The 22,513-nt window shown below is 34.3% G+C and overlaps 1 protein-coding gene across 1 annotated transcript in view; it reads left to right on the plus strand.

Annotated features, from left to right (window-relative positions):
- LOC145293259 (uncharacterized) overlaps positions 1-22,513 on the plus strand; it is a 74,911-nt gene that overhangs the window by 12,804 nt on the left and 39,594 nt on the right. The window contains exons 4-6 of the mRNA XM_080139857.1: positions 11,564-11,656; positions 16,716-16,931; positions 19,328-19,584. Of these exons, the coding sequence (XP_079995983.1) occupies positions 11,564-11,656; positions 16,716-16,931; positions 19,328-19,584 (566 nt within the window). The remainder of the gene's footprint in view (positions 1-11,563; positions 11,657-16,715; positions 16,932-19,327; positions 19,585-22,513) is intronic.

The following is a 22,513-nucleotide window of genomic DNA, read 5'->3' on the forward strand; positions in this document are numbered from 1 at the left end:
CACACTATGGGCTTGTCATACTAGATCGCTTTCATTAATACCTTCGGTAAAAGTATAAATCCATATATCTTCCTTCCAACTAGGGGAGATTAGACTTCAAAGCCTTGGTTGTGCAACCCCCTATATCTATGACAAATAGCACCCTACCTGAGAATTCTACCTTCAAACTCCTCGGCCTAACATTTGCGGGTAATATGAACTGGAACAAATACATAGAGGACATTGCAAAGGCTGCTGCAAAGAAGGTGGGTTCCCTTTATTGAGCTAGAAGACTACTCACACCTGAGAGTATCCTGTACCTTTACAAGGCCACCATTCTCCCATGCATGGAGTATTGTTGCCACATCTGGGCTGGTGCATCTACCACTAGTCTCTCCCTCTTAGATAAAGTCCAAAAATGAGTTGTCAATCTAATCGGTCCCACTTTATCAACTAAGCTCCAGCCCCTGTCTCATCGCCGCAATGTTGCATCACTGTGCCTGTTTTACAAATATTTTAATGGAATGTGTTCTGATGAACTTGTTTCACTTGTACCCCCTCGACATACATATCCCCGACAAACCTGCTTAGCAATAAGATCTCACCCTTTCACTGTTGTTGTCCCTAAATGCCAGAAAGCTTTCTATTCTAATAGTTTCTTCTCGAACAGCTAGACTTTGGAATTCCCTTGCTGCTGCCTGCTTCCCTAGATGTTCTGATATGCAGAAGTTTAAATGTAATGTAAACAAACGTGGCCCCAAATAGTAGCCCCTTATGTCCAAGTGGCAATATCTATAAATATAAAAGCGAAAATGTATGTATGCGTGTTTGCTTTTTCTGTATGTCTACAAAAGACTTTTTTCAGAGACGCAGTCGGTCGATTCACAACTTTTTAAAACTTTTTATATCACATATAAATCGTAATATCTCACAGTTAACAACGAAGCTCGCCTGTCTATTTAATTTGCTCGATTTCGGGAAGATAAATAGTCAACATTTGTCGCTCGCCACATGTGGGTTAGTCTTTTTCCTATAACATCTTGGGGGGAGGGAAAAAAAAAACGTTCAGCAGTAAATGAAGGTACTATCCCGCAGTCAAACTTGACCTCGTTAACTCATCAAAACGGGCACCTGCTAAATCCAAGTAATTTAATAAATTCAAACATGTTTCCGTTAGCATCTCGCGGTGGGGCAATGGTTAACGTCGCACGTTTTTTTTTTTTTTCACACTTTAATTTTACAACTTTGCCTCAACGGTTCGGGTTCGATCCTCATACTTACTTTTTTTCTTTTTCTTTTTTTAACCCCCCCCCACACACACACCTCCAAACACCCGGGCAACGCCGGGTACCCCTCGCTAGTGCTTTGTAAGGGGTAAACATGAGTAATTAAAAAAAAAAAAAATTTTTAAATACGCTAGGATGGAAAAAAAACCTCTGAAATAATGTTAGTCTTTTTTGGCTTATCCTGAATTAGATTTCTTGCAACTGGACTCTAGTCATACTGATTCAGAAGTGTGATTTGAATTATGCAACGGTTTCTTCACTATAAACTTTCTGTGCAGGCATATTTATTGGGGATATTCATTGTCTCTCAACACTGAGAGGCAACCTCACAAAATTCCAGATGGTGACCCAATTCATCTCACGAAGTCGGGATCTGTACTCCTATAAATTAGTTTGTTTTTTTTTTCTTGTGTGTGTTGATATTCATATTAAAAACCCTTTTTTCTATTTATTTAAAAAAGAAAATACAACTTTGTTACATATGGATCGTTGAATTGCATTCATCTGCAAAAATCTAGCTAATTTGCATATTCTTTTCAACATTCATTTTAATTAACTCCCTACTAGTTTTTTCGGTTTTCTTATAGGATGATCATCTTTAGTTAACAATTACATGTAATTATATTCATGCAGATATTCTACATGATTTATACTTGCGTAATATTGGCGTAAAAAGGTTATAGTAAACACAAGCCTCTTTCTATGTATATTTATGTATGCGTATATATATTTGTTTAAAAAATATTACCTACCAAACTCCTCTGTCAGTTTTCGTCGACAAACATGAAACTTAATATATAGGGTATTCAAACCCACACAAAACTTATGTTTTGGGTTTTAGCTGGAGGGAAGTGTGAAAATTTAAAAAATGGAATTTGCCAGGTGACGATCGAACAACGACATTATGAATATGCATGCATAACCTAATAGCTATTGGTTCATGTTTTAATTTTCAGCCTTGCAGCAAACATGTCTTCATAGCTCAGACATTAATGTCAAAGGATTCGGGCGGCCTGCTAGTAACAAATAAAACCATTGAAACGATTACAGGGAAACAATATGACAATTTTTTATTTAAAAAAAATAATATTAAGTTTATTCAATGGATGCATAATTCAGCATATGACAAAATATGTTTTAAATTTAAAAGTTCATGAAAATCAACCAACTAATTTAAAAAGCCAAAATTAATAGAATGCAACTTCCAACCCTGCATAACCGATATATCGGTGCGAGCAACATAGCCAAAAGACAACACGACCGATATTTTGGCCTTCTAATAATACGTTATAGAATAATTTTGCTACTAGCCTATTGTATTTTTTTGGTAATTATTGCTTAATTGGGTCAGGGTCTAAAAGATATAAAAAGGAGAAATGCTTTAATATTATCAAGGGAAGTAACTCATGTATTAACAGAGTACCTTCCCTTGAATCGACAAGATTTTATCCATTTGAGTAGTTGATTGTTTTATTGTAGCTTGTTCCTGGATTTTGTATCGTATGTCTGTGTGTTTCTCGCCTATACGTAACTTTTAAAAATAAAATTAAACTTGTATTACGAGGGGCGTGCAATAAGTAATGCCCCTGACCCACTTCCAGTTGTCTGATCTATCTGAAATTTTGCATGTGCAATGATTTATATCTCTACGGGTTATGTGGCAAATTACAGTTCTGAACTAATTGTGGTTTCTGTTTTACAGGTGTTTGAACTGAGTCAGGTGTGAAATGGAGCCTGTTGAATGTCGAGCAGTGATCCGGTTTTTGTATTTGAAAGGACGCACACCACAGGAGACTTTTGATGAAATAAAAGAAACTTATTGTGATAATGCCCCATCATATGACCTTGTAAAACGCTGGCATCGTGAATTCAAACATGGCCGGAAGTCTGTGGAAACAGCTCCCAGGCCTGGTCGCCCACCTTCTACCATTGATGAGGCATCTGTCCATCAAGTTGAGGCTGCCATTTTGGAAGATCGGCGCATTACTATCCGCCAAATAGCCCAAGATGTCAAGATTAGTACAGGGTCTGTGAAAACTATCATTCATGACCATTTGCATATGCATAAAGTGTCTGCCAAATGGATTCCCAGATTGCTCACACCATTCCAGGAGCGAGAATGCGTCAAGTGCTCGAGGATGAATTTGGAGATGTGCCAAGAAGATGAGTCAAAGTTTTTCAAAAGACTGATTACACAGGATCAAACCTGAGTCCATCACTATGATCCAAAGACCAAAGCCTAGTCAATGCAGTGGAAGCACTTGGACTCACCACCTCCAAAGGCGGCAAGAGTGCAGCCCTCCGCTGGCAAGGCCATGCTCACAGTCTTCTGGGACCAGGATGGAGTAGTGATGACAGATTTCCTGGCAAAGGGTACCACAATTACAGGAGCCTATTATGCTTCACTTTTGAGGAAATTAAGGGAAGCTATCAAAATCAAGAGGCGGGGCAAGATCAGCCAAGGTACCCTCCTCCTGCAGGACAACGCTCTGGTCCACAACTCGCATGTTGCCAGATCAGAAGCACGGACGTGTGATTATGAAATCCTTCCCCATCCTCCCTACTCTCCTGACCTTGTGCCCTCTGACTTTCACCTCTTCCCAGACATGAAGTTGTTTTTGAAAGGAAAACGTTTCCCAGATGATGCAGCCTTGATTTCTGAAGTCACGTCGTGGTTGGAGGACCAACCTGGGTGTTCTAAAAAAACGGTCTCCAGAGCTGCATCAAACAATGGGAGAAATACATAACTCTGGGTTGTTCCTATGAAGAGAAAGACTAATAACTGTGCTAAGTTTCATTGCTCTACTGCTATGGGAAGTGGGTCAGGGGCATTACTTATTGCACACCCCTCATATTATCATATACTTTGAATCGAATATTTATTAGAATCAAAAATACAATTAAGGAAAAGTAAAACGAATTTTTTAATTATTTTTATTTATTTATTTTGTAAACGTGACTATTTAGGATTATTTTTCTCTCAGCCTTCCTCCCACTCAGAAGACAGGTAAATAATGGGTGGGCCTTTTTTTGTTCGTGTTGTTGAATGCTGACAAAGTTATATCGAAATTATTTTTCAATCGAAACTTTGTTTAATATTTATTAAATGTTTTTAAATTTATGATATTTGATCCCCGTTTTAATTTTTTTTTTTTTTCTAGGTTTAAAAATTATTAACAGTATAAATTAAATGTTTATAATTCTTAAATTAAAAACTTTAGTATGACAAATAGATTTATGATTTTTCCAAAAACATAATAAATCTTAATAAAGAAAAAAAAAAAAAATTTTCGATTTTAAATGAAGGTTACAGAAAGGTGTTTTCATTACATTTAATGGAATTGATTTGTTAATTTTGTTTGCGTTTATTATTTCTTGGCATTGTTTTTTTTTTTTTTTTTTTGTCGAAAAATGTTTAAAATCAATTATTACAAATTAAAATCAAGATAAATTATCTAATTGTTGAACAACATCTTATATTAGTAACTTATCTATACTCCGATAAATTTGGGTGTTTTTTCTTTGTGTGTGTGTATTGATATTCATGTTAAAAACCCTTTTTTTTCTCTTAATTTAAAAAGAAAATACACCTTTCTTATATATGGGTCGTGGAATTGCATTAATCTTCAAAAGATTTAGCTAATTTGCATATTCTTTTAAACAATAATTTTAATTAATTCCATATTAGTTTTTTCGGGTGTTTTTATGGGATGATTATCTTTAGTTAACTATTATGTGTAATTATATTCATGCAGATATTCTACATGATTTATATTTGCATAATAAGATTATAGTATACACAAACTTCTTTCTATATATATTTATGCATGTGTGTATATATATATATATATATATATATATATATATATATATATATATTTGTTTAAAAAAATTTGCCTACCAAACTCCTCTGTCAGTTTTTGGTCTGTGGACATGAAATTTAATATATAGGATATTCGAACCCATGCAAAACTTTAAATTTAGGTTTTAGGTCGGGAAAATCGGTGCAAAAGTTTGAAATTTTAAAAAAATGGAATTTGCCAAGTGAAGGTCGAATGATGGCATTATGAGTATGCATGCATAACATAATAGCTATTAGTTCATGTTTTCATTTTTAGCCTTCCAGCAGAGATGTCTTTATAGCTCAGACGTTAACGTCAAAGGAAAAAGTAAATCATAAGCTAAACCTTATGGATTCGATTTGTGTTGGCGCAACAGTTATTTTTATTTATTTTTTTTTTAACTTTTTAAATCATTACTATATATGGGGTCCAATATAATCTATATATATAAAAGCGAAAATGTATGTATGTTCGCTTTTTCTGTATGTCAACAAAAGGCTTTTTTCAGAGAAGCGGTCGCTCGTTTAACAACTTTTTAAAACTTTTTATATCACATATAAATCATAATATCTCACAGTTAACAACGAAGCTCGCCTGTCTATTTAATTTGCTCGATTTCGGGAAGATAAATATTCAATATTTGTCATTCGCCGGATGTGGGTTAGTCTTTTTCCTATAAGATCTTGGGGGCGAGGAAAAAAAAACGTTCAGCAGTAAATGAATACTATCCCGCAGTCAAACTGAACTCATTAAAACGAGCACCTGTAAAATCCAAGTAATTAAATAAATTCGAATTTGTTCCCGTAAGCATGTCGCGGTGGGTCAATGGTTAACGTTGCACTTTTCTTTTTTTTTCACACTTTAATTTACAACTTTGCCTCAACGGTTCGGGTTCGATCCTCATACTTACTTTTTTTTTTCCCCCACACACACACACACCTCCAAACACCCGGCAACGCCGGATACCCCTGGCTAGTATAATAATAAATACGAAATCTGCATTAATCAAAATATCATATTTAAGCGTATTTAAGACCGGGCAATGCCGGACGACCTGCTAGTAATATTAAAGATGTAGTCGAAGCTTGAAGGGGAAATAATTCTACTCAATCAGTTTGAAAAGTTATTGCCCTTTGATTATTTTCTTTTTTTTTTTTTTTTTTTTTTCAAGACTCAATCCTAACAACATGAAAATTCTAATTCTAGCAACATGAAACCGTGGCCATCATTCAAAGAAATTTCATCAGAGTTAACAATTTGGATAAAAGTTTTTGTTTTTTTTATGTTTGTAAAACAAAAGAATTTAAATTAAAGAAAAAGAAAGTTTGAAAGAAAAAATTCCCTTTCATTTTTCTACATTTTTTTTTCTCTCTGGTTAAAAACATTTGAGACTAAAATTAAAATTTCATAGTGGCTATCACAAAGAAAAATGATCTGCAATATAATTTGATCTCTGAAAGAAGTAAACATTATACCGATGTGGTAGGAGCAACTAGTTTAATGAAAAAAATACATTTTTAATATGTGTGTTAATTATTTTTAAACTTTTTAAAGGAGAACAATGAGTCAAAATGGTGAATTTGAAACCATTTAATAAATTATTAAATACACCTTCAATTGAAAGGTGAACTGTTTTCTTAACTTTGTCAGCATTAAGCATTAAGACATACTGCTGGAAGGAAGGTCAAAGAGAAAAATAATTCGGAATGTTTACAATTAAAAAGTATATAGAGAATTATCTATCTCTGGAAGACCGAACGTTGGTAAAATACAGATAGCAGCCCTCAAAAAAGAGACAACGTCTATCCCTATAAGAACTCTCAGATATAAATTAAAATCATAACAAAAGTAAGTGTTCGACCCCCCCCTCCAAGAAAGGCACTTTAATCTCTTCAAACTAACTAATGTAGAATATTTAAAAAGATGACATAAAATAAAGAGTGACAGTATGTTTATTACATCATTACAGGGACATGCACTTGTGTGTTCACTACACCAGTCATGATTGTTATACTCATGCCGGTCCAAATTCTTGTCTGATTCAGTCAGTCCTGCTACAAAAGAATTCTCCCTCCGAAATTAAAAACTACAAGGCAGCTTATAAACAAATAATGATGTTTATATTTTTAGATATTACAAGTGATACTTGCCTAATCACAGACTTGTCTGATCAGACCGAAGCACACAGGTCCCTTTGACACAGTCCTTCAGCCAAGGGACCCAACCTGCTGAGAAGTGCACTGGTTCAATTGCCCGGCAGCTCTCTGGAAAATCAACTGCCTATCTCAAATGTTCGACTCTAACTCCTACTCTTAATCCTCCTCTGACTGCCATCTCCTAGAATCTCTACCTTCTACCTCTAACTGATTTCGAGCATTTGTTAGTGGTCACAATTTAAGTACTCAGAGGTTGACCATTCTGAGACATCTATCAGGGATAACATCGAGACAGTCTCCATTCATGGGGCTTATCTGCAGATAATCTCGAACATTGTTTTTAGTCGCGTGCAAGCGACTCTATAAGTCACTCCGTCGGTCCATCTGTCCGTAACACTTTTGTGCTTGGCCTTTTTGGTTAAGATCAAAAGTCTGCTGTTGCTGTTAATAGATGCTGTTCTTAGCTTTTTAAGCTTTTATTGGCCTTTTGGCCATGATCAAAGTGTAGTATCTGTTCTTACTACATGCTGTACTTATGTTTGTAACGTTTTAATATAAAGTGGGGAATCACTTTTCTGTGTTAATTTAATGTAAAATGATCACCCACTTTACAACCAGTCAGTCTCAAAGCCATTCAAGTCATTCTCCAGATCATTCAAGTTGTTTTTGAAGGATTCCAGTTATTTTTTAAGCATTCAAGTCATCCTAAAGTCATTTTAAGTCATTTACTTTTTATTTATTTAAGTCATTTCAGCCTATTTTTCGTTCATTTTAGTTTATCTTTAAGAATTTCATGTCAATCCTACATTCACGCATTCATTCATTATACGAGAGCACGCGACTAATGGCTATCGGCCTTGTTCTCACAAAGGTCAATTCCAGTGTGACTTTCCCATTCAATGAAGTACTTGTTCTTTCAAATAAAGAAAATATCTGTTGGATGGTCTGACTCTGGTGAGAGATATTTTCAGTTCTTTGTGTCCCCTCCCCTAACTCTGTATTTTGGCCAAGCATCTATCACTAAAATCTGCACTGTGGATATGCACCTGCAAAACATGCTGTGCAGCACATGATTACAGGTGAATTATCCTTATACGTTTGAAATTCGTTTATTTTAAAAGCCATCTTACACCCAATCAATTATGTTGAGTTGCAATCTATTATTTTTCAGAGGATTTACTGGTTACTTTTGTATAAAACATCACCAATGCAAGGAAAATAACTAAGATTATTTTTTTTTATTTTTAGAAAAGAATTAGAGATGTTGAAACCAATGCACCTTTGAGGAATTGTACATTTTATTAATATGAAAATGCTACAATGATTGCTTTTTTGCTTTTTTATGTAACAAAGTTAATGCATTAAAAAAATGTTCAGGTTTTTTAACATTGAAAAATAAAACTGCAATTTTTTTTATTAATATGTTAAAAATTTTATAACACTAAAAAACAACAGTCGTTACAGCTTCATTAAAAATTAGCAGGTGGTGCTTGACCTTGCCCAGTCATAAAATATACTTAAATATATTTTTATTCATACAGATTTCATATTTGTTATTACAGAACCAATTCTGTATTATATATATATATATATATATATATATATATATATATATATATATATATATATATATATATATATATATATATATATAATACTGATTTCCAAAGTTTTTTTTATTTTTAAATGACTTGGGTGTCATCGGCTAGAATCAAAACAAATAAATTAAATATGAAGATCAAAGTGTAGTATGTGTTCTTACTACATGCTGTACTTATGTTTGTAGCTTTTTGATATAAAGTGGAGGATCACTTTTCTGTATTATTAGCATTCCAGCCGCATTCCCTACCGTTTGCGCTATTAGCAAATAGATGAGAAAGATGTAAAATTAAACCACTTCAAGCTATGAATGAACTTGCACAAAAGCAATAGAAATATGTCGGCAAGTTAAATATTTTGTGTTCCAACGAGCTGACATATTCTTATACACATTATTCATCCATTCAAACAAAGATTTTCCTCGATATAAACCATACTTGGTGTATGATTACTATATCCTGTTAATTTATGTGTTATGTGGCCAGTAGTTTGAGAGTTTATTGATTAAATATTTTCGCGCACACACACACATTTACTGTTTTATTTATATAGATTAAAATTCTTCTGCAACTATCATCAGATTTTCTTTCTTTTTTATGATGTAAAAAAACAACATTTTTTTATTAATGTTATAAACTTTGTTACATTTAAAAAAAAAAAAAAAAAGACAGTTTCAACAGTTTTTTTAAATAAAAATTCCAATTTCTCTGCAACTATCATCGCATTTTCAAGGTTTTTTGTTTTGTTTTGTTTGTTTGTTGTTTTTTTTTTGTTTTTTGTTTTTTCCATTTTAAAAACCTTCACATTTATTAATCAAAACGTATAGTTCCTCTAAAATAAAACGTATAGTTCCTCTAAGTTGCATTGGTTTTATTGTCCCAAATTTTCTTTTGAAAAATTATGAATGTTAGAGTTATGTCCCTTGCATCAATGACATTTTATTAAAAGTACCAGTTATTGTTCTTTTAAATTGTGTATCGATGGAAGAAAGAATGTGCATGCTTGATGCATCTCTGGATAATATATTCATGTTGACATGAAATGTACACAAGTAGTGTATAGTTCTCATGAAGACTTCGTCACATGATTTCATTTTCTCTTTTTCCAGTTGTGCCAATTTACCAGTTGACTGTTAACGATCTGCTATTTTTTAACCAATGGCGTCTTTATTTATTTTTTTGTGTTGCTGCAGAATAGTGGATTTGGAAACAAACGCATTTCAGGTGAAAACATTACTACGTGCTTATTGTGTTGCAATTAGTATGATTTCCAAAAATTACGAAAAATGATCTGATAGAAAAATAGTTTTAAAATCCAGGGGAGATAACTGCACTCGATCATTTTTACAGAACTGATTTATCTCCCTTGCTTTAAATTAAAATATGGCATTTCAAAATACAAAATGTTGGATTGTTAGTGTGGATGATTTTTTTTGTTTGTTTGTTTGTTTTTGTAAAAACTAAATCTAACACATCTTCTACTGGATCATTTTTCGTAATTATATGAATTTATATTAATTTCGGCATCACATGTAAGTATGTAACAATGTTAAATCATTCGTTGACATCTATGCTGATGACACGACCATCTACAGCAACACATCAAAGGCTGTAAATGACAAAGTTCTCTCTGATTCTCTCTCCTCTGATCTTGAGCGCATGGTTCAGTGGGGGAAAACGTGGCTGGTTACCTTTAATGCATCTAAAACCCAACTCCTATCTTTACATCATCAACGCTCTGATCCCCATCTGGCATCAATTGAAATGGATGGCTCTCGTCTAGGAGAAGCCCCATGTTTTTACAAGCTTCTGGGCTTGACCTTTACTTCTGATTTGAAATGGAACACGTACATCAAGTCTGTTGCCAAGGTCGCTGGAAATATGTTAGGATCCTTCTACCGCTCCAGAAGATATCTCACCCCTGATGCAATTCTCTATCTATATAAAAGCCAAGTATGTCCGAGGATGGAATACTGCTGCTATATCTGAGCAGGAGCTGCTAAAAACAGCCTATCCTGCCTTGATAGAGTACAAAATAGACTTCGTGGCTTAGTGGGGGGGGGCTCTTTTCTCTCCCCTGCAACCTCTCTCCCACAGAAGAGACATTGTGAGCCTATCTTTGTTTTATCGTTATTTCCATGGTAGGTGCTCCAATCTCTGGTCCCCTCTCGCTAATCTTTTACGAAAAACACCCGTCTAGCTGAAACTACTGTCAAAAATTTTCCCCACTCTTTATCTATGCCTAAATCAAAACGCGGATTCCATGAACAAAGCTTCTTTCTTAGAACTGCATGCTTGTAGAACTCTGTTCCGTCTGCCTGCTTCCCTCCTGACTTCAACCTGGATGTCTTCAAGTCTAACGTAAACAAATTCCTGATGAACCGCCCTCTTAAGTAGACACTTTATTAAATCTCCACACTAACGTACTGTACATGCAATAACCCTTATCCCTGAGTGGCTTCTGGGCCTTGATAAGTGGTGACCACCTTGTAAAAAAAAAAAAAGTTTTCACCAGAAATGTGTTTGTTTCAAAATCCACTATTTTGCACAAGCACCTTTTTTCTCTTCTCGTCTTTCCTTTAACAAATCTTAAAACAAATTGTTTAAAGATTAAATAGACATTTTATTTTTAGAATTTCTGACCTGTCCAATTCCTGTTAGATTTGGTGTCTCAATGCAGTTTCTTTATCAATATTTTGCAGGCATTATTCCACACACTTCAAGATGATCCAGGTTTAGCTCTTGTCAAATTAAACACCTACTTTCCACGTACCACAACAAAATCCACAAATCTGGTAAGTAAAAAATTATTTTATTTGGATTTCTATTCTCATCTTGATTATTAGTTTCACAACATTCCAGCCAATGTAACCTTTTGACCTTGGCAATGTTTATCAAACTTGGGAACCAAACTCTTTATTTGATGTGGGAGGGGAGAGTAGATTGTTCCCATCTCATCAGCCATAACTGAATAAAAATGGTATGTTATTCTTAGATATTGTCTGTAGTAAGGATTGAACCTTCAACCTTGAAGACTGTCATTTATAATTGATTTTTAATTAACATCAGTAACAGTTGTGCGAGGAGTCCAAATGGACATTTTCTAGTATGAATTTCGAGAGCTTTCAACTTCATCGTCTCTTTTTTCTTTTTTCTTTTTTGTGTGTTTCAACTTGAGTGTCACCACTTATCAAGGTCCAAAGGCCATTTGAGGATAAGGGTTAATGAATGTAAGGTGGTAGTGTAGTAATCGTTCATAATGTAAATTGGGTAGAATTTGATTATTTATGGGGACGGCACAACAAGAACTTGTTTACATTGGATTTGAAGGTGACCATGTTGTATTCAACTTGGAAGCAGGCCAGCGGAACTGTGTTCCACAGATGGGCAGTTCTGGAAAAGAAGCTTTGTTCATGGAATCTGCATTTAGATTTAGACACAGTTAGAGAGTGGAGGAAGTTGTTTATAGTGGTTGTAATTAGTCGAGTGTTTTTAGTGAAAATTTGGGCAAGGGGGAATGATAGATTGGAGTTCAGTCAAGCACCTTCCATGGACATAACAATAGAGCAGAGACAGACTCGCAATGTCTCTTCTGCCAAGATGTGGGGGTAGAGTCTAGCTGTATTGCTATGATGAGTTGAAAGGTTAAAATTGGTGGATTTATTGAGAAAGTCGATTAAAACCATTTTAAAGGCAATTTAATATACACCCTCTCCCACCTACCGCACCTCCTCATATTGAGCTTGGTTGATTGTGGGTTTGTTTGCTTGAATCATTAAGGATGCAAGCATGAGGAGGCCAGGTTGCAATATGAGACAACATTCACTTATATTATCTACTTTATTGGACGCATCTTGTATGCACCGCTTCTTACAAGAGACTGGCTTGAAACTGTCCGCGTGTCTGAACATGTGACATCATCTCTGTCATATCATTCGACACCTGAATTTTTAGCATGTTTTCTGTCAAAAGCTAACCTTTAATCGCCACTTTATTCAAGCTACCTGCAGCTGTGTACATTTCTGTTTGCTGCCAGGTTATTCTGACAAAAATTCCTACTAGCTAACTCAATCGCTACCCACTGGCATAGGGTCGTAATATATAACAAGAGGTTATATCAAACGTAACGTTGTGTGAATAACAATCAAGATGAGAACAGTAGTCTTAATAATGTGATTGCTGTATATGTGTTTAAATGCTAAATGAGAGAACGCACCTCCACGAGTAATATTGGCATTATCAACAGCTTCATTTTCCCAAGATTTTAGTTCATACAAGGTCACCAGTTTGAACTCTGCTGACCTTTCCATATCCTGTTTACACATAAGATTAGATTAACCCAAACCAATATTTTTTAAGTAATATTTAAGACATCACTCAATAAGTCCCGGGCTTGACATATAGCTGGTTCCACTAATAAAATATCCATATGATTTTTATCAAGTACTAACCTTCAAATGCCACATGTCAAATTTGAACCCCATTGGATTATTAGTTTACAAATTACAGTTACAGTGAAAAAATCTGAATTTCATGTGTTAATAAAGCTTTCTGACGTGAATAAATACTGTTCAAGTGAAGCAATGTGTTATTTAGACTTTGCTTTATCGAAACCAACAGTTAGATGAGATGATGTATTGACTTTAAAAATGGTCGTATGGACACAAATGATTCAAATTTGGCGGTTGTCTCAAAAACTCATTTTTTTTTTTATCATATATTGAAGTCGCATGAGATAGTAAAGGAGTTGAAGATAAGAAGTGTATTCCCCGTTTTGCATGAACATTTGTTGATGAGAAATGTTTCCAAAGTGAGTGCTGCATTTGTTCACAATCAATCTGAAACAATTCGAGGTGTTGTTTGCAACTGTTTCAATGCCACAAAAAAGAGTTTTCGCATCAACATGTGAAAATGGATGAAACGTGCATCCACTAATTCGCTCGAGGAATCAAACCAGCAGCCAGCTGAGTAGACAGCAGCAGATGAAAGCCATCCAAAGTGAATAAAGGCATAAACATGAATAGGCAAGGTTTTAGCTTCCTTATTTTGGGATGCGCAAGATATTTTATTTGTGTGATTACCTCGAGAAAAGAAACACCATCAATAGTGAATACTGTATAGAATTACAAGGTGCCTTCTATAAGTTTCCAGACTATTTTTTCTTGTGGGCACTTTTATTGATAGTACACGCATGAAACTCTAGTCCCCCTTCAAAGTAATCTCCCCCGGCTGCAATGTACTTGTTGTACCATTCCAACAACATCTGGAAAGCCCTATTGAAGTCGTCTTGTGTGAGCGTGTCAATTACTCTCGTTACAGCCTTTTTCATCTCCTCAATTGTCTCATAACAACAGCCTCTAAGGTTTTCCTTGAGCTTAGGGAATAACCAAAAATCACGGAGCAAGGTCTGGACTATATAAGAAGGGTAAGATACTGTCTTATGCCCACCTTGGTCAAATAGTCTATGAAAAGGATGAAGCACCCTTGGGACAAACTTCATGCAAATCTTCTGCATCCTTAGTTCTTCTGTGTGTACAGTTCCCACACTGACATCAAACTGTGTACTTATAGACATACAACAGTCCTTATCCATGGAAGTCTTTACTTGGCTAATCAACTCTGCTGTTCTGGCTTTCTTACTCCTCCTACACCTCTCATCATAATGTGGAATGGCTGACCCACTCAAATAAGACTGATGACAAGAGGAGATTCTGTCATGATTTTGCCACTGCCTATGACCTCACTCAGATTGTTCACGAACCCACCCATGTGCTCAATACTACCGGTCAGTATGCAAGCCTTCTAGACCTTTTCCTCACAACTTCCCTTGAGCTATGTTCATGTTCCGTTCTATCTCCTCTGAGATCCTCCGACCACTCCGTTGTAGCAGTTAAGATAAAAATGAAATGTAATAAGTCTTCAGACGTACCTCTCCACCATACTGTATATCGATACTCTATGGCTGACTGGGATAGCTTCCGTACATTCATATCTGATCTACATCTGCATTCCATGTTTAAAAAGGATGTGTCTTCCATAGTATCAGACCTGACCGAATGGTTAATTGTAGGCATAGACTGATTCATACCATCAAAAAAAATTTCAACAAAAATCTAGCAGCCAGCCGTTGTTCTCCCCAGAATGTGCTGCTGCCATCGCACACAGAAATCACTTTTTCCATAGCTACCAACGTAATAGATGTACTGAGACTACAGCTGCTTTCAGGACTGCCAGCAACCACTGTAAAAGAGTAATAAAAAATGCAACAGAGCTATATGCTCAGTCCGTTAAATCCAAAGTAGCTGAGCAGCAGCTTGGTTTCCACCAGTTTTGGCAAATAGCAAACAGGATCCTGAACAAAAGCGTGTGCTCTATCCCAACCATCATCAATGGACCTGAGGTAATCTCGTCAGCATCAGACAAAGCCAAACTCTTTGCCAAGAACTTTGCAACTAATTCTACTCTATGCGACCAAGGCCATCAATCCTCCGTGTTTCCTCCTGTATCAGAAAACATGCTATGTGATAGAGAAATATCTGTTCATGATGTTGCCAAGCTAATCAAAAACCTTGATTCCAGTAAAGCAACTGGCCCTGACAGCATTCCAATTATAGTACTGAAAAAGTTTCAACCAGAACTAGCTCCCATACTTACCAAGCTGTTTAAGCATTGTCTTAAGGAGAATTGCTTCCCAACATGCTGGAACACCTCATCAGTATGCCCTGTATTTAAGAATTCAAATGATCGATCATCTCTCTCTCAGTACAGACCAATAAGTCACCTGTGCGTCATGAGTAAATTTCTGGAATCTGTGTTAAATAGAGAAATAGTTAACCACCTCAGAAAAAATAATCTTCTTAGTGACATGCTAGAACTACAGCAGATATGCTAACAGTTATACCTCATAGGATTAGCGAATCTTTTTATATATATATATATATATATATATATATATATATATATATATATATATACACATACTTTGTCTCGGCAGCCGTGTCAAACGCATATCTTATTTTTCTTTTATTAATATTATTGGAATTTTTTCCCCTTTTCCTTGTACATATTTGTGAATTATTCCACGGATTTCGGCCTTTTGGATTATTTTGGACTATCTTCCAATTATGTGATTTCCTTGGATTTTACTTGTGCAAATGGAAACTCATTTAACTTTCTTGGAGTTATATTTTTGGATTTTATCGTCATTGGATTATTTACCTTTCACCTATCCATTCACGTGAAATCACCTTTTCCTTCACCATATTCCCTTTGCTTCACTTTTTGTTATCAAGTAAGATCTTTGACTTACTTGAAGTTTCATCAAATACTTTTGTATGCAAAATCCGATCCCGCATTTTGCTAATTCCTACCCTCTGATGAGAAGAAAAGTATTTCTTTGAAATTCCACTTTTCAAATTAAATATGTTTTTAACTCTTTTTCAACATGTTTTATTAACTATTTGCTCTTATATATGTGTGTGTGTGTGTGTGTATATATATATATATATATATATATATATATATATATATATATATATATATATCCCCCCCCTTTTTTTCCTTTTCAATAAAAAAAGAAACAGTATTTTTCTTATGGATGTATATTGATCTCTGATGGGTTGTTTGGTCAATCTATACCATGCAACGAAATGCATGTAAGACATACCATACAGCCAATAAAATAATATGAATGTTATATAAATATATTTGTGATATTGGAATTGTTTACTGATGATATATATGCTCTGAAAGTGTAAATCCATTTTATTGAACTTAAATAAATGTGGCAATTTTTTTTTTAAATAACTTTATTGATTATATACATTAAAATTTTACTATCTTTTTTATTTTCAGAATGAAGGTCAAACTTCGTCAAAATTTAACAAAAATCACAAGAATTTCCGTTGCTTTTTTTTCTCTTTGGTTTCGAATGATAACCAACTCCGTGCTTATCTCCGAGAGGATTACAATGACGAATTTGGTCCAAAGTTCATGGAATCCATAAAGAAACTCTGCGAGCGTTTTTTGCAGAAAATTGAATCACAGCTTCTGCCACCAATGATTGAAAAGGTACAATGCAATTGTTCTTTTGTCTTATTTTAGCACCCACTTGCTTTTTAATGACAGCTGGTACGAGTGGCTGGTTACTAGAACTGTTATTTTTAAAATGTCATTCTCCTAGTGGACTAGTTGTTTTGCAAAGGATTTAAAGTAATGCTTCCCAACATGGGGTATGTGCCCTACAGAACTTCAGTTTGATTTTTAAGTTGAACATAAGTGATGAGGTATGGGCCTAAATTTTTTATTTTTATTTTGGCGGAGTATTCCAATCTTTCAATTTATCATTCTAAAACTGAATTAATCAACATTTAGTTCCATAGAGCTTTATATATATATATATATATATATATATATATATTATCAACAACAAAATATATGTTCAAATATGCATTAGTGTCAGGATTTAAATTTATTACAAATATTTTTAACAATTTTGTACAGCTTCAATTTAAATGCAAATTGTAAAACCAACTTTCTGACCTAAAAAAACGAATTGGCAATTTTCCTCTACAAAACAACTTAACTAGAAACCATGAAGAAATGTTTGAAAATATAAAGAACTAAAGAAGCATATAAACTTTTACAAAAATGATTGAACCTGAAAGGGGTTTATATGCCATGAAACAACACAAACCAAGTATCATGAATAACTATTTTAAGATATAAAAACACGAGGCATAAAAACTTTTACCGAGATGACTGTGTATAGTTGTGTGTGTGTGTGTGTGTGTGTGTGTGTGTGTGTGTGTGTGTGTATATATATATATATATATATATATATATATATATTATATATATCAATGTATATTATTAAACCTTATCCTTGAGGTCCTGGATATGACCTAAAATTATATCCGATGGTGAGGCCTCACCTCGCGGGCCTTGGGGAGTGTGGAGCCACCCTTTAATTGCTATTGCTCCCAGGTCCACTCTGACCCGGAGTGGTAGTACCTGTTAGGGTCCCAACTATGGGTTAAATAGAATATGACTTAAAAAACAAATATACTCCATTAAAAATCGTTCCTCAAAATAACTAGATTCGGCATTAAATAACCTGAAAAACGTTGATATGCCGTAAAACACAAACAACCAACCAACTTATCCTCGAGTGGCCTCTTAGCCTTGATGTAAAAGTATGTATGTATATATATATATATATGTGTGTGTGTGTGTGTGTGTGTGTGTGTGTTGGTGTAAAAATAATATCGTTTTTTTATCAGATAAATATATGTAAAAAAACGACATTATTTTTGCACCAACCTAACATATATATATATATATATGCATGCATGTCTGTTTATACATATGATTATTTATATATACATGTATGTATATGGGAATGCATGTGTTATATATGTATGGTGCATGTGGCTAGATATGGATATGTATGCATATATGTGGGTGTCAATTGGAGGTGTATGCATATATATCTGTACACTTGTGCACATAATTTTTTATGTAGAAGTTAGTATTATTATGTGGTTAAAATATAAATATTATTTTATTGTCATTATTATTATTATTACGCACAGATTGGCCTTCAGGCCAAAACCACATTTAAGTATCTGCTCTGATACTGCACTTAACCTTTTTTTTGTCCTCAGTTAGTGAATGAGAATTCCTTCAGGACTGAGACAATTTTGATTCTTATTTTTATATTAATTAATATTTTTATATTTATTTTTGTCCCTATCCAGTGTGCCATTTTTGTAAAAGGGTGGAACAGAATTTACTCCACAGTAAAAGCCGACATTGTCTCTTAACTCTGCGCTGGTGGGGAGGTTTATTATTATTTAAAACTATCACCTTTGTTATTAATACTTTATTGTACTATCATCATGATAACTTTTAATAAAATTATTTTTATTGTTCAACAATTTTGTTTCAATTTCCAACCATTCATTATAGATATTAAAATCAGTTGTGTTTTGCCATTTGAATTAAACGCTAATACATTGCAAATTTTTTAAAATAATAATAAAATACAGCAGTCTTCTTCCACAAATGGCTAAAATAATTCACATGAACTCTTTTGAACATTGTTGCAAGGAATGAACGCTGTCCATACTACAAATTTCCATTTTTTTTCATCTTTCATTTACATTTCGATACTTTTTTGTGATCAACAGCTGAGGACCCTTGAGATATAAAAAATAAAATATTAAATACAAAAAGTAACCGCGCTTTCGTGCTTAAAAAAAACAACCCATAACCTTTAAATGAAATATATATATATATATATATATATATATATATATATCCATATATATATATATATATATATATATATCCATTTATTATCCATTTATCTAGTGTTTCCTTTTCAAATTAAATATGTTTTTAACTCATTTCAAAGTGTTTTTTAACATATTTTATTATTTTCCCTGCCTCTTTCTCCCTTTTAGATCCTGGCGTGTACAGAGTGTGAAAAGTTCTCTCAAATCTCACCAGCTACAGAAATGTTATTGGACTTTGTGCAAGAGAAAAAACTTTCCTCTCAATCAGAAATCATCAACCAAAAAGAAAATCCCAGCCAACAAAGTGGTCACAGGATTTCTTCCCACGTCTTCACTCAGCAGGAATTATTTGAAATGCTTACGGTATTTTGCCCCATCTACACTCAAGATTGGCTGGCCTGCGACCACAGCTTAAACCTTTCCAGGTATCCGGAGTAACTCTTCACATTAAACTTGAAGCTTATAATAAGCAATTTTTCAAATTTTATTAAGGAATCGAGGGAAATTTGGGCATATCAAAAAAAATACTTTTTAAGTAAAAATACTATGACATACGTACATGTCATGTCGAAATTTGTAAAAATTACGGAAAATAATCAAGTATAAAAATGATTATAAGAAAAAATAAAATGTATCAAATAATGCTGTTTTAGCGGTTTAGTCTATTCAATATGACAAACTGGCTTATCTCTCTTGTTTTCACCTCATTCTTTTCACTATTTCAAATTAGAACATGCTGGATCAATAATAAGTGGGGGTTTTTTGTGTGTTTGTTTGTTTGTTTTTTTGGGGTTTTTTTCTAGCAAATCTACTCTATCACGTTTTTGTAATTTTTACTAATTTCGACATGACACATAATTTCGTTAGTGTTTTTACTTAAAATGTATTATTTTTATTTTTTTATTTTTTTAGCTATCTACTTGTAATGCACAAGCACTATATATATTTTTAATGCACTTGCGACTCTCTATAACAGGTTCCGCCCATCAATCTGTAGGTCTTGTCACATTTTAAGTTTAAACCAGCATCCATATCACTAAGCATGCAGATTGAAATTTATGAGATGGATATAAAACATGACAGTACTTATACGAAGCATGGCAAAGATGCAATAATAATTACTGGGGAAAATCTTGTCAAGTAATTTGTTAAATATAAACTATACATAATATTAGGAAACATCTTACAATCATTGATTTATTTCTATAAAATCAGATGCAAAAACTAAAATGTTTATACTTTTTACGCTAAAGTTAAAATTTATTTAAATAAATTAACATTTATATTTACTTCAATAATTTTAAATAGAAGAATTCCAATGGTAAAAAGTAAAAAAAATTTTTTTTTTTTTTAAATTTAATTCAGGTGTTATCCAATGTCTAGCCGTATTAGCATTGACTATGATTGACAGAATGCCAAAAACACACTTGCACCCCCCCCCTCCATTCAGAAAACAAATACATACACTATACAGGCCTGTATTAATGATCGCTTTGATATGACAGTATTTAAGTAGCCTATAAGAGCTTCCGCCCAACTCTGACTGCCTCACACCCAGAGGCAGACTCAAATTGCATACTGGAATATATGTACTTTTGACTGGTAATCTTAATAGTTGAAATTTCTGATTGTAAAAAAAATCTAAATATTAAAATTCCTATCGTCGATTTGTGTGCGCAAATTTTGAAAATGCCAGTGTCCAAATTAATTTCAAATATCCAGTGTTCTTGATTTTTGGATAGAAATCTATACCGGTCAATGAAATAGAGGACATAACTCACTTTGCTTTATTATCACGAAAAGATGAATATCTGGATGCAAAGCAGAACAACGATTTTTCGCCATATCAAATATATACTTTATTAGATGAAACTATTGATGAAACTAGCACAGTAGAGAGAGCCCACCTTCTTTGCAGCAGCCTTGGCAATGCTCTCATTGTATCTATTCCAGTTCATGTTCTCTGTAAACGTTAGGCCAAGGAGTTTAAAAGACATACTTTTAGGCAACGTGTTCTTGGCTATTGCTATTGGTGGTAGAGAAGGTTTCTTGTAATTATTGAAGGAAACAAGCTTAATCTTGGCAGCATTGAATGTGACCATCCATTTTTGTCCGCATTCCAATACAGATTGGAGGTCATCCTCTAATGTATCTGCCGTTTCCTTAGATATGTATTCATTTGTTTTCTCCTCGTGCCTCTTATAGAAAATGGTGTCATCAGCAAATATACCCATCTCCGAAACAATTTTATCAGGGAGGTCATTTATGAATATCAGGAATAATAAAGGTCCAAGGATAGACCCCTGAGGTACTCCCACATTTATATCATATTGTTTAAATGTACGACCGTCAAGGATAACTTGGATTTTTCTCTTACTTAAGAAGGATTATGTTTCTAAATCTTTTAAATGCAGATTGATAATTTCGATTACTTTTTATTTAATTCAATTTTCACTCCAAATAAGGCACAGTGCCACTTTGAAGTAGGGGGTTACTATCGAGGACATAAGTTGCAGGGATGTTATGAAAGGAGATGAGTAGCAAGATGTCTGTTCACATTAGACTTGAACTTCTGCATGTCAGTACAGTTAGGAAAGCAGAATCCTGGGAGGGAGTTCCAAAGTCTAGCAGTTCTGGGGAAGAAATTATTGGAGTAAAAGGCTTTCTTACACCTAGGGATCTCTACTATGAAGGGGTGGGATTTAACTGCTTGTCAGGGGTATTTACATTGAGGGGGGTACAAGTGCTTGTGGTTCGTCAGAGCAGTCATCATTAAAGTACTTGTAGAACAGGCAGAGGGATGCAACATTTTGCTAATGGGACAGAGGCTGAAGCCTAGATGACAGTTCAGGACCTATCAGGTTGGCGACTCTCTTTTGAACCTTGTCCAGGAGTGAGAAACAAGCAACAGATGTACCAGCCCAAATGTGACAACAGTACTCCATACATGGGTGAATGGTGGCCTTATAGAGGTACAGGATACTTTTAGGCCTTAGTAGTTTTCTGGCACAGTAGAGAGAGCCCACCTTCTTCGCAGCAGCCTTGGCAATGCTCTCAATGTATCTATTCCAGTTCATGTTCCCTGTGAACGTTAGGCCGAGGAGTTTAAAGGAAGTACTTTCGGGTAATGTGCCTTTGGCCATTGCTGTTGGTGGTAGAGAAGGTTTCTTGTAATTATTGAAGGAAACAAGCTTAATCTTGGCAGCATTGAATGTGACCATCCATTTTTGTCCCCATTCCACTACAGATTGGAGGTCTTCATTTAGTGTTTCTGCCATTTCCTTAGATATGTGTTCATTTGTTTTCCTCTTGTGTCTGTTATAGAGTTGTGTCATCAGCAAATATACCCATCTC

This window comes from Euprymna scolopes, chromosome 2, assembly GCF_053919585.1.
Source record: "Euprymna scolopes isolate OS-2025 chromosome 2, ASM5391958v1, whole genome shotgun sequence".
Lineage (NCBI taxonomy): Eukaryota > Metazoa > Mollusca > Cephalopoda > Sepiida > Sepiolidae > Euprymna > Euprymna scolopes.